Source organism: Capra hircus, chromosome 7, assembly GCF_001704415.2.
Source record: "Capra hircus breed San Clemente chromosome 7, ASM170441v1, whole genome shotgun sequence".
Classification (NCBI taxonomy): Eukaryota; Metazoa; Chordata; class Mammalia; order Artiodactyla; family Bovidae; genus Capra; species Capra hircus.
In genome coordinates, this window is record NC_030814.1 from 61,333,670 (window position 1) to 61,347,264 (window position 13,595).

Sequence of the window (13,595 nt, forward strand, 5' to 3'; positions counted from 1 at the left end):
GCCTAAAAAATTTCTTTTTATGTCTTTTGATCCCCTGATGCCTATACTTTCAACCAGATGGCTTTGATGCACAGCTGGGTGTGGGACCACTGTATGTATTCTGGTGCCTGCAGTTGTGAGGAACTGAGGCTTTAAAAGTGAAAGTGAAGTCACTCAGTCATGCCTGACTCCTTGCCCGCTCCATGGACTGTAGCCTGCCAGGCTCCTCTGTCCATGGGATTTTCTGGGCAAGAGTGAGGCTCTGAAGAAGGATGAAAAAAGCAAGAAAAGAAAAAGACACTTAGAAGGAAGACTGATCGGCTGTGCTTACTGCCTCCAGGTAAGCTGTGCTATGCAGGCTCCCAGTGGACAGATGGAGTGTGGAGCAGAGAATTCTCTAGACCAAACCTACTTAAAAAGTTCTCACATGGTTTTTTTCCTCAGCCGCACAGAGCTGGAAGATTCTGAACAAAGTTGATGTAGATGGTTGGGTTAATGGTTCTGGAATGGAGAGGTGGGGACTCTTGGTAAGCTATGGGAGAAGCTTTGGGTATGGGGAGGAGGCCCAGCAAGGAGGTGAGACCCTACTGCTGGAAATTCCAAACATGGGACCTCTTCCTACAGGAAGGCACTACTTTGGTTCCTTTGGCTTTCCTCTATTGCAAGAATCCCATAGTGACTCTCCTTAATCTGAAATCCAGTTAGGACAGTTAGCCTTGAGCAAGCAGTTTCAGCCTGTGGCCCAGAGAAGGCTTGGATAATAAAGTAGAAAGTGTAAAGTATAGCACTGATAGCAGAGGAGCTTCTGATGGCAACTTTGTGCCAGGAGTCTGGAGACTTTGATTCTTGGTTCAGCTCAGACCCTGGTTTTGCTTTTCTTTTCTTGATGCCCTTCTCCAAGAAGTCTCTGTTCAGCTTATCTCTCGTGGATAGAGTGGAGGATAAAGTGCAGGTGAGAGCAGTATGGCTTCAACACATGCATTGTGGTGACATTGGTTAGCACTGCAGAAGTAGGTTGCCAAAGAAAGTGTGTAAACATTTTATACTGGCTCTCCAGAGTTGTAATATATTGAAACCTGAAATATGCTTGGTCCTTTAGTATTTACTTTTCTGATCTTCAAAAAGTTTCTGGTTTGTTTCATGTGACACTTCCCCTGCCCCCCTTTTCTATATGGTGAGGTTGTGACTAGGGGTATGAAGTTGTGAGAGACTCATCTTAGTCTCGTATCCCTTTTATGAATCATCCACTCATCTTCCTGGTGGATGTCTGCACTCTGGCATGGATTCTGGGATTTAGTTTCCTTATTTGTGATGTTCAACTTCTGGTCCCTGTGATTCACCTCAAGAGGAAATATCTGGAGCAGAGCCACAAGGCTGATTAGAAGAGGAAGGGGCAGAGGGAGAAAGATAGGAGGGGTATTGTTGTGAAAGGAAGAAGTAGTGATACAGGGCTGTAGGGTGTAAATAAAATCTGAGCCCCTTCTCACTTGAGAAAGAATGAGTTGGGTAGTTGCCTAATGGCCTTATTTAAGAGGACTTTGTGATGTCAGTGGTGGGGAGTAATCTTTGAGAGTAACATGCTAGCCAGTTTGGGTTCAGGAGGCTGTGCAAAGTTTAAGTTATTCCTAGTTTCTGCTACCTCAGTGTCCGGCTTCCCTCATTATGGTCTCAGGGCTTTCTGGCAGTGAAGAAATTTAACAGGTCAAAATTACAACTATTATAAGTTTACTAAGCATCCCTCATACTTTCACATACTTCATATTATCTTCCTTAAATCCCCCTCAAAACTTGAGAGTCCAGTAAAAATTTCTTCTTAAACAATCTTACAGGCTAATAAGAAGAAAAATGGAACATTTAAGACATTTTTAGAGTTATGTGATTTTAGAGTTGAAAGGGACTCTAGAGTTTGACCCTACGTTATGTGTGAGGGGCTGAGGTCGAGAGTAGGGAAAAGACTGACTGAAAGTCACTCAACCAGATGGTGGTAATATGGGTCCTGAAAAGCAAAGACAGGACACAGAGGATTCCAAGAATAGAGATGCTCATGTGTGGTCTTTCTGAGGCATCAAGGAAGTTTCTTAACCCATTTTTGTGGCTAAGCTTCCCAAGTTGGCTCAGTGGTAGAGAATCCTCCTGCCAGTGCGGGAGCTGCAGGAGATGTGGGTTTGATCCCTAAGTTGGGAAGATCCCCTGGAGGAGGAAATGGGAACCCACTCCAGTATTCTTGCTTGGATAATCGCATGGACAGCGGAGCCTGCTGGGCTACGAGCCCATAGAGTTGTAGATTCAGATGCAACTGAAAGGAACTGACCACGCAAACACCAGTGGCTGATTGCCCCAGTTATGCGCCTTGACTGTGGCTCTGAGGTACAGAGCAGCCTCCAGCATGCCCCCTACATTATGTTTTCGCATAGGTGGGTCAGAATTGAGGCTTGAAAGGCAATTGGAGATTCCAGGGTGCGAGAGGTCTTTGACTGGAGATGGGGGGTTTAGTTGGAGACTGATTGCTTGGAGCTACAGCGTATGTCAGATTTTAACATGAGAGACTTTAGGAAGGTGTTTTAGGGTTGTGCTATGGAACTTGTGGTCTTTTGTTATGGCCTGGGGAAATAAATGTATGTGGTCCCATTGTGATGGCTTTACTGCAGTTTAGCCTCTTGCAGTCAAATAGTGTTTGTTTCAGTTCTCTTTTTCTTACTTCTTTCTGCATTCTTCTCTTCTCGGTTCCATCAGGCTCTTTTACCCTAACTTCTCTTCCTCTATCAGACTCTCAGAGCTGCTGTAGATTTTGGGAGGAGGAACTGGAAAATGAGCTGTGACCTACAAGTCAATTTCCCCAGGTGGATAAAGTCCACTGGAAGCCACAGAGGGGCCTCCTCATTCCAGCAATCTGGCCAGGCTGACAGACTCACAGCCTATGGGGGCAGGGGAGGAGGAGGGGACCAGTATTTCTCGGGCTAGTGAGGAACTGCCCAGATCTTTTCAGTCTAGGCAGAGGAGGCAGGAGGTACTGGGGTCGGCTGGTTGCCTGGGGATGCCTGGGCAGATGTGGAAGCGGCTGGAAAGGTGGCCTTGCACTTGGGTTGCTGTTGCTGCGCTGTTCCTAGGAAACGGAGGAGCAGCAAGCCTGCGGGGGAGGGGGAGCAAGTGGGTTGCTGCTTTTAGCAGCTGAAAGGGCTGCAGGGAGCTCTGGGTAAGACGTTTTCTGCTGCTGCTGATTCTGCGGTAGAAGCTGCCGAGAGTAAGTCAGAGCAAGGAGGATCGAGAGGGAGGTGGCTTCATTTGCAGCCATGCTGAATCACTGCTGTTGATCAGATCTCCCGCTGGTTGGCTGGGAGAACCGAGCAGAACAGAGCTAGGATCCTCCGGTACAGACACAGCTCAGCAGCTGCCACCCCAGCTGGGCCTCACACAATGGACGGGGAAAGGTAGGTACGTGTGTATAAGTGTGTGTGTGTGTGTTTGTGTACGTATATACGCACTCACACTGCAGCCACCAGCTTTTGTATTGGCGTTGGTTAGACAGGGTTGGAAGACCTGGTCACTGATGGATCCCAGCCGGCGGCAGAGCCAGACCAGGGAGACCCCTTTCCCCAGAGATCTGGCTTCCGCAGAGACAGGTCTGGGTTTGCAGGGCAGCGGAGCACCCTGAAAGAAGTGACTTCCTGACTGGTGTTTGGGAAGAGTTTCAGCATGGGCTGTATCAGGCTGTTTCAAGGAGGCGTTTCCCTTTCCTGGCTACTTTCCTCGGGGTGTTTTTTCTTTGGTGGGTGTTTTTTGATGTCATAGCAGGGCTGGCCTGGCATAGAGTACTTGCTCAAGTTGTCAACAAGCATGCCAAGCTGATGTCTTTCCTAAAAGTGTGTGTGTGTGTGTACCTGTATGCACACACAAGTTCAAGTAAGAAGGAGAGAAATCCATTCAGGTGACACTTTCTCGGAACTTTCCATTTGCATTGAAAAGTTTCCTAATGATACTGGAAGTTATATTCTTTAGGGAAACTCTTGCTCCTTTCATCAGGGGTTTCTTTATGAAATAGAAATTACCAGAAGGAAATTTCAGTACTTCTGTTGAGCTGGATCTAACTAGCGAGAGATTTTTTTTCCTGGCAGTCCCATGCATTTTAATACATTTTAAAGCTGTTATCTGAGGCTCTGATTCTTTAATTATGAAGGTGCTGAGTGTGGTGCAGGGCAGGTCACTTCTCTGTGTGCCAAAACATCTCCTCTCCATTCTGTGAGTCTGCGGCTGGTAGAGAACGAGGCTTGCCTTTTCCTTGAGGTGAGAAGACTAAGAGCCAATGGACCCCTGAGGGAGGAGGGCTGCTGCTCTAAGTCACCAGTTTGATTCAGATGGTAACTAGCTGGTTAAAGGGTAACAGGTTCAACTAAGTCAACAATGCCTGGAGTGTACCTCAATAAACAATTTCTTTTGCATGGATTGTCCCCAGTCTTACATCTCATGGGGGCACAATGATGTCATTAAACCTCTCTAAACCCCATTAGGACTGGCAGGATTGTATAGTGTCCTCTTGTCTGAAGAGGCCCCCGGGGGCTGTCTTTCTTGATGTAACTCCTAGGAAGAGAACTGGGACTTTTTAGACTGAATGTACTGGTTGAGTGTCTCTCCTTGAGTGTCCTTTGCAATAGGAGCTTAGTGTTGGATTCTTTGTGGCCCCCTGGGTGACAGAGCATTTGAAAGCCTGCTTCCTTAGGGCAGAAGTGTGCAGTGTCCTTACCTTCTCTTATTGGTCTAGTAGCTAACAGAGGACAGGGGTGATATGAACGGAGGTTTGGAGATTCTAGATCAAGCCTGTTTGCTTATATATTAGGACTGAAAGGTCCATTTGAGACTAGCAACAGTAGATCAAAGCACTGCTTCCCAAGCATTTTTGGGTACTTACTATGTTCTCAGTTTTGTGTTCCAAAATGTAATGAGCCCTGGCCTCCTAGGAGCTCTCTTGTTCTTCAGCACTCTGGTGCCTTTCAACTGGGATGGCTGAGGTCTTTGGCATTGCAACCCCTAGTTTTTACATGTGTTCTTTTGCTTTCCTTCTATTAAAAGCAGAGAAATCCAAACCTTGCAGCTTCCAGTGTTCACCAGGTCACCGAGCTCACTACCTTTTGTTCCCACTCTAAGACCAGCTTACCCTGCCAGGCATTCAAGTCTTCTGAAATCTGGCTCCAGTCTCCATTCCTACTGCTCACTCATATACCCCTACCGAGAGATCAATGGGTCTCTCTTGTGATCACTCATCCTGTGCACTACTACATCCAGTCTCCGATCCTTAGCTTCCAGAGTTTCTTTCGCCTGGAATGCCTTTTGCTTTCACTTTTCCAAAAGTTATTCATCTATCAAGGCTGTTTTAAAATTCCACTTTGTCTTGGAAACTTAAGCTCTTCTGGTTCTGGCAGATGTTCTTCCTAATTTCATTACTTCTAGTTTGAATCTCATAGTTGGGTACTGAATAACAGGCCCACCCACAAGATGTTTTTGTGCTGTTGTTTCATATATCTTGTAAGTTCCCACAGTGGGGGATAGGTTCTCAAGGACAAGAATGTTGCCTGTACCTCTGAATACTCCACATTATCTACTGTGGGGCTGGACACATAGTAGGTAGTAGATAATTATTTGCTGATTAGCTGATGACTTTTGTGAGAAGCTCCAGTAACTAAAAATTGCCTCTCCAAGAGGCGATTGAAACCTCTGGCCAATAGGTTCATCCTTGGCTATCAGCCTTATTATCTCAGCATGGGTAATTGACCCCATGGAATGCTTTGAGGTAGGGGAGAAAAGGGGGAAGTAGGCTTCTTTCACAAGTTCCCAGAGAAACTGGGTGACTGGCCTAGGATCACATGTCAGACCTCTAGAGACTGGAGGGATCCTAAGTCTTGTTCTTCTACATTTAACCTGCTAAAGCTTAATTGGGGCTGTTTTTAAGCATTAAGAATTTTCAGCCAAGAGATTTCTAATGAACAATGTTCTTTCTTTGCCATGAGAGTTTGAAAATAACTTCTACCTTAAAAGGCTATTAATTAAAACATGGGCTTTGGGGTAACATAGAGCTTGTGGTGAATCTATTTCATAAACTGTATGACCTTGAGTATGGCACATTTTTTCAGAATTAATTTTTCTTTTTGATGTAGAGAGGCAGTATCCATATCTCACAGAGTTGTTGTGAAGATCAAAGGAGGCAATATAGATAAAGCACCTGGCAAGTTTTTCTGGCACAGAGTAAGTTCTCAGTAAATGGTAGTTGCTATTATTGTTAGTGTTCATCTATTGCCCTGCTGTACTCCATGATTTGTTCTTGGATACTAACCAAGGCTTATTTTAAGGGCTTCGTATATTTATAATCCAAAGCAGATTTTGTGGGACCATTCCCATGAGAAAATTAAGAGGCTATCAGATCATCATCTTGCATCCACCTAAACTGTCTCCTCACAGTGAGATACCACACAGGGCTTGGCACTTCCTTTTGTAGGGTTCATCAACACTTGTGTGTGTGTGTGTCTGTGTGTGTGTGTGCACACATGTGTGCTCGGTCCAGTCAGACTCTGTGATTCCTATGGATTTGTAACCTGCAAGACACATGGAATTTTCCAAGCAAAACTACTGCAATGGATTGCCATTTCCTATTCCAGGGCATCTTCCTGACCCAGGAATTGAACTCGAGTCTCTTGCATCTCCTGCATTGGCAGGCAGGTTCATTACCACTGTGCCACCTAGGAAGCCTTACCTTAGTCCTCCTTTTTATAGATACCCCGAGGCTTCAGATGCATTAGTGATTTGGGGCCATGACATCACTATAGTGACAAATTGTGTGTGTGTGTGTGTGTGTGTGTGTGTGTGTAGCACATTGAAAATGACAGTAGCTTGGCTACTGGGATTTCATTTAAGTACTAGAAATTAGCCTTGAGGATGGATTACAGTAAATTCCCAACTTATACGAGGTATCTAGAATGGTCAAATTCATAGAGACAAAAAGTAGATTGGTGGTTGCCAGGGTCTGGGGAGAGGGAGAAATCCTTAATGGGCATGGAGTTTTGTTGTTGTTGTTGTTGTTTTTTGCTTTTCTTTGGGTTTTCTTTCCTTTTTTTTTTTTTAATTTTACTTCATTTTCCTTTACAATACTGTATTGGTTTTGCCATATATCAACATGAATCTGCCACGGGTGTACACGTGTTCCCAATCCTGAAGGGCGTGGAGTTTTAATTTAGGGAAATGAAAAAGTTCTGGAAATAGATGGTTGTGCAAGAATATATACATACTTAAAGCCTCTGAACTATATTCTTTTTTTTTTTTCTTCAAGCATCTTTTTATTTTATTTTATTTATTTTAAAAAAAATTTTTTTTTTTTAAAATTTTAAAATCTTTAATTCTTACATGCGTTCCCAAACATGAACCCCCCTCCCACCTCCCTCCCCACAACATAGGGTAAATTTCAAGTTACATGTATTTTACCACAGTTAAAAAAATTTCCAGGCATAGTCTCTGGGATATTCACAAGAATTGCAGAGAACGACAACTTTTAGAAGAAGCATCACAAAAGAGGGATGTTGGCTGTCCATTTTTCTTAAAATTGTTGTGGTTTTCTTTATCAGAAGCATCAGGATACCTCTTATTGCAAGGGGCATTGTGTGCCCAACAATGTGCCTTGAATTTATGAGAGCAGTCCTAAGAGAGAGAATGGCTCATCCTTACGGAGGACAGCCTGCTCCTAGAACCCTGAGAGCTTATTTTTCCATCCTTGATCAGGAACAGATCTTATTAAAACAAAAACAAAACATGATTTAGGCAGCTAAGTCTCTCCAAACGCTGAGTTTTACAACGCCCGGTGTATCACTGGCAAAACCCAGGGAAGAGCAAGTGTTCAGCGCCGCAGGCTTTCTCTTCCTCTCAGCCCTCTCCCACCCATAGAAGGCATGGGTGGAAACTTCTGTAGAAATTTTTGGGCATCACTGCTGCCTGAAGCATATGTGCATTTCAACCATGATAATTGAAACCAAACTTTCCATTTTGGAAATAATTTTTGTTGAAGCAAGGTTTTCAACTGCAAGAAAACAAAGTTAGTTGGAAGAAACCTTTTGATATCCCCATACCCAGATTTGAGCTTTTAGGTTTTTGCTGCTTGCTAGGTTTTATATTGTTAAGACACATCTATACAAGAACATTTTGGGATAAGTTTTCTAAAGCAAGTGTTTTATTTGATGAAATTTGCCAACATAGAATTGACCTAATTTTTTTTTTTTTCAATTTCTGGATAAACCTTGAAACTAGGTTAGACTGAAAAGAGCATTGATGCACTGTGTAAAAAATAACTTGAACATGTTTTGTTCTTAAATTTTTTTTCTCTATCAAGTTCAATGGTGGTCAAGTTACAAATCTGTAACTTTTTATAATTTAAAAGGGTTTTCAGACTTTCAGCCCTGCTTTCATGGACTTTTCTTTTTAACTTGTGAAAGTCTATTGTAACCTCTATCAAAACCACACACATGGAAGAGTTCAGCTCTCCTATTCAAACCTAATAGAAGTTTGGCTTCCAAAAGGCCACATAATGAGGGCTGTGTTTTCTTTCAGTCTTTCTCTCCTCTTGTCTCATTCTGTCTGTCTGAACTCATGTTTTTCTTGTATTTTGCATTTTTACGCAGCCTGCTGAAGTGATTGCCTTCTTGGTTTGGAAGGAAGCTATTTGTGAATTGGACTGTTAGGAATGTGATTAGTAACATACCTGTTCTTGAACTGGTTTATGAAAGAGCACATTACAAGAATGGCAGCAGCTGCTGACCAGCTTTGATGCGTCATGACAGGCTTGTATGAAAATTCTGAGTTCTGTCCAATTAATAATATTAACTCCAGTACATACTGTAGTTCCCCACAGTCAGTGAAGTGAAATAGTGCCATGGCACAGGTCCTAGGGGATTCAGTCTTTCTCATTGGCTTGGTTTGGCCACACCATGAAGAACCTCAGAGAGTGGATCATAAGGATGGAGTCTCCCTTGACCTGTTGGGCTGTGGACATTGTCCCAAGACAGTGGACATTGCTATGAAGAGCGTAGGCCCTGGAGTGGATTAGACATGGGTCTGAGTGGCAGTTCTCCACTTAGTAGTTATGTGGGATTTCTGGACAAGTTTTATCTCAGTGCCTGAGGAGGTTATCCTTTATAGGGTTGTTCTGAAGATAAAGTGAGATAGTAGAGGTAAAGTAAGCTTTCATAAACGTTAACTGTTACTACCCAGGAACCATAGCTTACTGATGCATTATTTTCCCTGGGTCCGTGTGGCCTGTTGTAGGGAATCAACTGATGCTTGAACTGAGGTGGCCCAAGTGAAAAAGTAGGAGAATATGGAGCTCTATAGCAGTCTGTGTGTGGGGGTGTTCCTTGAGGACAGGGCGGCACTATCATGCCCTGAATCCCGTTACTTGGTTATCTTCAAGAGCCAGGTCATTCATTCATCCAGATGCAGAAATCTCAGTTGGTTCATTTTGGCCTTGAACTTTAGGATTGAGAAATATGCTAGTTCTCCCAGAGCTAGTTTACCTAGAGCCCGGTAGGTTCCAAAATCTTCTCTTGTCCTTTGCTGCCCAGACCTGAAGAAGTGGAGTCATGCTGATGAACTCATCATGAGAAACTGAGGTACAGCAGTCAGAGTGTCATTTTATTAATTTGTGATGAAAAGTATTACTGGCACAATGTTCCTGAGGACCTGCTACCATACTTTCTTGCTTCCTAAAGGAAAGCCACAGGGGAAGCCAACTTGATCAAGAGGCCGCATTTGCGAGCTGGGGACTGAGTAAGGTCATTTGAGCGTTTATAGGCTTCAAGTTCCACAGCAGGGATCTGACATGAGGCTGAACCTAATGACTGATGATTAAATCATTTCTTCCATAGTGTGGGGTGAGCTGGACCAAGAGCTTTCTCAGCCTGATTCTTGTTTTTCGATTTCCCTTTCTAAAGGAAATTTTCTTACCTTTTTTTTTTTTAAAGGGCATTTTCTTTATTGAGGGATTTTGATACATTCGGCATAGCCTTCCTCGGACTCACAGAGTTGTGCTGACCCCCGTAGGTGACTTTGCCTCTCTTTATTCTGTCTCATTTATAGCTTGACCATCATGTGCTTGGGCTCTATCTGTGCGGCCCATGCTGCCTGAACTTTATTTGCATCTCTTGAAGATTTTCAGCAGGGATGCAGTTCTTAACTCTCAGCAGTGTTTCTTAGACTCCCCTTTCCTCTCCTCTCCATTCTCTCACACCCTGGATGCTCCAGAGTTCCTCTTGGCAGATCCCCCCAAACACATCTGGACAATTAGATGCTCCGAGGTTTCTATGTCTCCTGCTTTGCTGACATGCATGCTATTGTCCTTTCTATTCATTGCCTGGATTTTTCTTAGTGATGGAAAGAGCCTAAGAACTAACGCAAGAGGCAGTAACTCTTCTTGCTTTCTTCCTTCTTCTCTAGAGGAGTGTGACTTTCTCTTCTACCCCTGCCTGCCCCGCTTCCTGTCAAGAGCTTCCTGATTCTGTATCACCAATGCAGGAAGCTAGGTTGGCTAAGAAAGCTCCTCCCCTCCCCCTACCACCTCCTTTGGGGAAGGACGGGGGGCGGGGGGGGGGAGTTGAGAGGGATAAAGCTATAATTATTTTAGAGGATGTGAGAAAAATGGGATAGTTGATAGTTATACCTCATTTGCTAATCCATCCATTCAGTTACTCAATAATTTATTGAGTACCTGCCATGTGCCATAGGCTAATAATATAGAGGGAAATAAGATACCATCCTGATTCTCATGGAGCTCAAGATCTAGGGTGGGCAGTGGTATGCAAGAACCAGCACTCACCCACTTGCTAGAGCTGCTTGCTAAATTTTTAAGAATTTTGTGAGTCAGTCATTTAAATACAGCCCTTATTTTAAAAATTATGTGATTTACTAATAAATTATATTGACATAGTAAAGATTCATCTCTTCCTAATTATTTTACTAATGGGCTTCCTTGGTGGCTCAGACAGTAAAGAATCTGCCTGCAAAGTGGGAGACCGTCAGCAAGAGGTCTGAGGGTTGATGAAAATGCGCTAGACATAGGGGACAACGGGTGGGGATAGGGCAAAAGAGCTTGATATATTTAGGCAATTGTGAATATTTTAGTACTTGAGTAACAGAGTCTTCAGGACAGCAATGAGATGAGGAAGCATCAGGCTGGGTCTCTGAGATTTCTTCTGTATGCAGTGAGGAACCAGTGAGAGGTTTCACATAGGACATGCCATGTGCACAGTGACATTCTGTAAAGATCATTCTGAAGTCTTTGAGGAGGACGTTACTGTAGTAACCCAGGTAAGAGATCATGATGACCTGGACTGAAGTTGTAGTAGCAGTGACTGTGAGAAGGGAATGGGGTAGAGAGAGATTAAAGGACCTAGGACTGATGGGACTTGTGGTAGTATGTGAAGTGAGAGACGGAGTGAAGCAGACATGAAAGATGATATCCTAGTTTCTGCCTTGCATAGGTGATTGGGTAGTTGGGTTTGACTCTGAGACCGAGAGTACAGAAAGATGAGTAGGCTTCAGAGAGGGCGGGGAGCATCAGTTGAGTATAAGTTACTATGAAAAATCTAAGTTGGGGAGTCAGTTCAGATACTGGATATATGGATCTGGAGTTTAGAGGAGAGGGGAGGGTGGGAGAAAAGGCTGTGGGAGGTGGCATGCCATGAAAGAGGGCCTAATGTTTACAGTTTATGTATTTTTGTTTATAACTCATAACTATTATAAGATTTTATGTGTATTAATTTACAGTTTAATTTTGAAGACCAGCTTTCATTTTTAAGATTGTTAGGGAAAGGGGCAGTGTTTGGGTAGACCATCCCCGCTCTGCTCTACTGTCTGCCACCCATAGGGACAAAGTGGAGGGTTTTCAGATCAGATTTCACTGATGGTAAATATGTCATGAAGACATGCTGTGGGCATGGCCTTCTGCTGGGCAGGCTGAACTGTTGAGAGTCCTTGGACACATCGTCCTTGCTTACCAGGAATAAGGAGTCTAGCATGGGGGGCTGGGTGTTCAAATATGTGCTATGAAAAGGTCATCAAACATGGGTTTGTATCCTATGTGCAGCTGAGTTACAGGCCAGAGATACTACAACAGTTTAGGGGAGGCAGAGATCACTTAGGAATGAAGTAGTCAAAGGACTTCATAGAGAAGGCAAAACTTAACCTACTAGGCCATCCTGGAAGACTGGAAAATTCAAAGACAAACACAACAAGGAAGAGCAAGCTCCCCAGTTACTAGTCACAGGGGATTGTTGTCAGCACTTCCAGAATGTCCCTCTTTGATCTACATCCATCCCATATATGTAAAATAGAACTAATAATGTCTGTCCACTGGGCCTTTGTGAACTCTAATATCATAACGTTTCTGTCAGAAACCTTTAGTTGTTCTCTGATCAATACCAGATATTTTCTCTTCCTGGCTTTTAAGTCTCTGCAATTTGAAGACAGTATTTATAATGAATATTTGTGCAGCGTTTTACAGTTTCTAAATTTGCTCCAGAAATGCAAATATAGTTTAGTATTAGAAAATATGTCATATACCACATTAACAGATTAAAGGGAAACATCCATATGATCATCTCATTAGATTTACAAAAAGGTTTGATAAAATTAATATATGATTAAAATTAAAATGTATGTTTCTTAATTTGATAAAGACCATCTACAAAAATCCTAAAATTAGCATACAATGAGGAAACATCACAAACATCTTTTTAAAATTTAAAATGAGGAAGATGACAAGAATATTCATTAGGACATTTTATGTTTATCATTCTGTGATATATGTCTAAAGGTGGCATAACAAGGTGAGTGGGGAAAAAGAAAAGGTATTCAATAAGTGGAACTTACAGGAAAAATTAGATCCATATTTCATGGTGACATAAAAATCAACATTAGATAAAAGAAGTGCTTAAATATCAAAAGCAAAATCATTCAGCTTTTAGTATAGAATAGAAATTTACATCTATCTGGCCTGGAGTAGGGAAGGACACTTAAGTTATAAAAGAAATTATACTTGTGGGATTTTTAATAGGAAGTTTTAAATTTTTACTAGGTCCTCCCTCTCCTTGATAACTTTCTCTGTTTTGAGATTTTCTTAATGTTTTTAAACACATGATTCTGCCTTGATATTTATCATCCTGTGCTTAGCTAACTTCTTTGTACCTAGAATGCAGACAGTCCCACAGTTCAGATGTCTGTGGCTTACATTTTCCTGCTGAACTAAAAGTGGGAAGGAAGCCAGTAGAGGCGAGTGTCCTGGTTAGACAAGCTGTGGGTCTGGCATGCTGGTTATATTGGAATGTTCCAACGTTACCATTCCCAGTGTGAGATCTAGAGAGACTCTCAGGTCTCCGAAACTTTATCTTAACCATGGCAACCCCTTTCTTGAGCCAGTTTGCAAGGCTAGGTGGTAACATCAACAGAGGCTCACTAGAGAAAGGCAAAGGAAGTTACTGGCAGTGTCTTAGAGTTGGTTTGAACTGTGGGTCCCCAAATCTACACCAGTGGAGAAGGTTCTGGTTTTCTGTGAGAAGGCAAAGCTTAGCCTGGTCCAAACAGACGTAACTCCA

The 13,595-nt window shown here is 42.9% G+C and overlaps 1 protein-coding gene across 2 annotated transcripts in view; it reads left to right on the forward strand.

Moving 5' to 3' along the window:
* Positions 2,948 to 13,595, forward strand: part of KLHL3 (kelch like family member 3) — a 122,629-nt gene continuing 111,981 nt past the window's right edge. Inside the window, exon 1 of one of the 2 annotated variants that reach the window (XM_005682967.3) lies at positions 2,948 to 3,407. In XM_005682967.3, the coding sequence (XP_005683024.1) occupies positions 3,394 to 3,407 (14 nt within the window). In that variant the 5' untranslated portion in view covers positions 2,948 to 3,393. Of the gene's footprint in view, positions 3,412 to 13,595 lie in introns of both variants that reach the window. The other variant, XM_013965577.2, reaches the window with a different exon arrangement.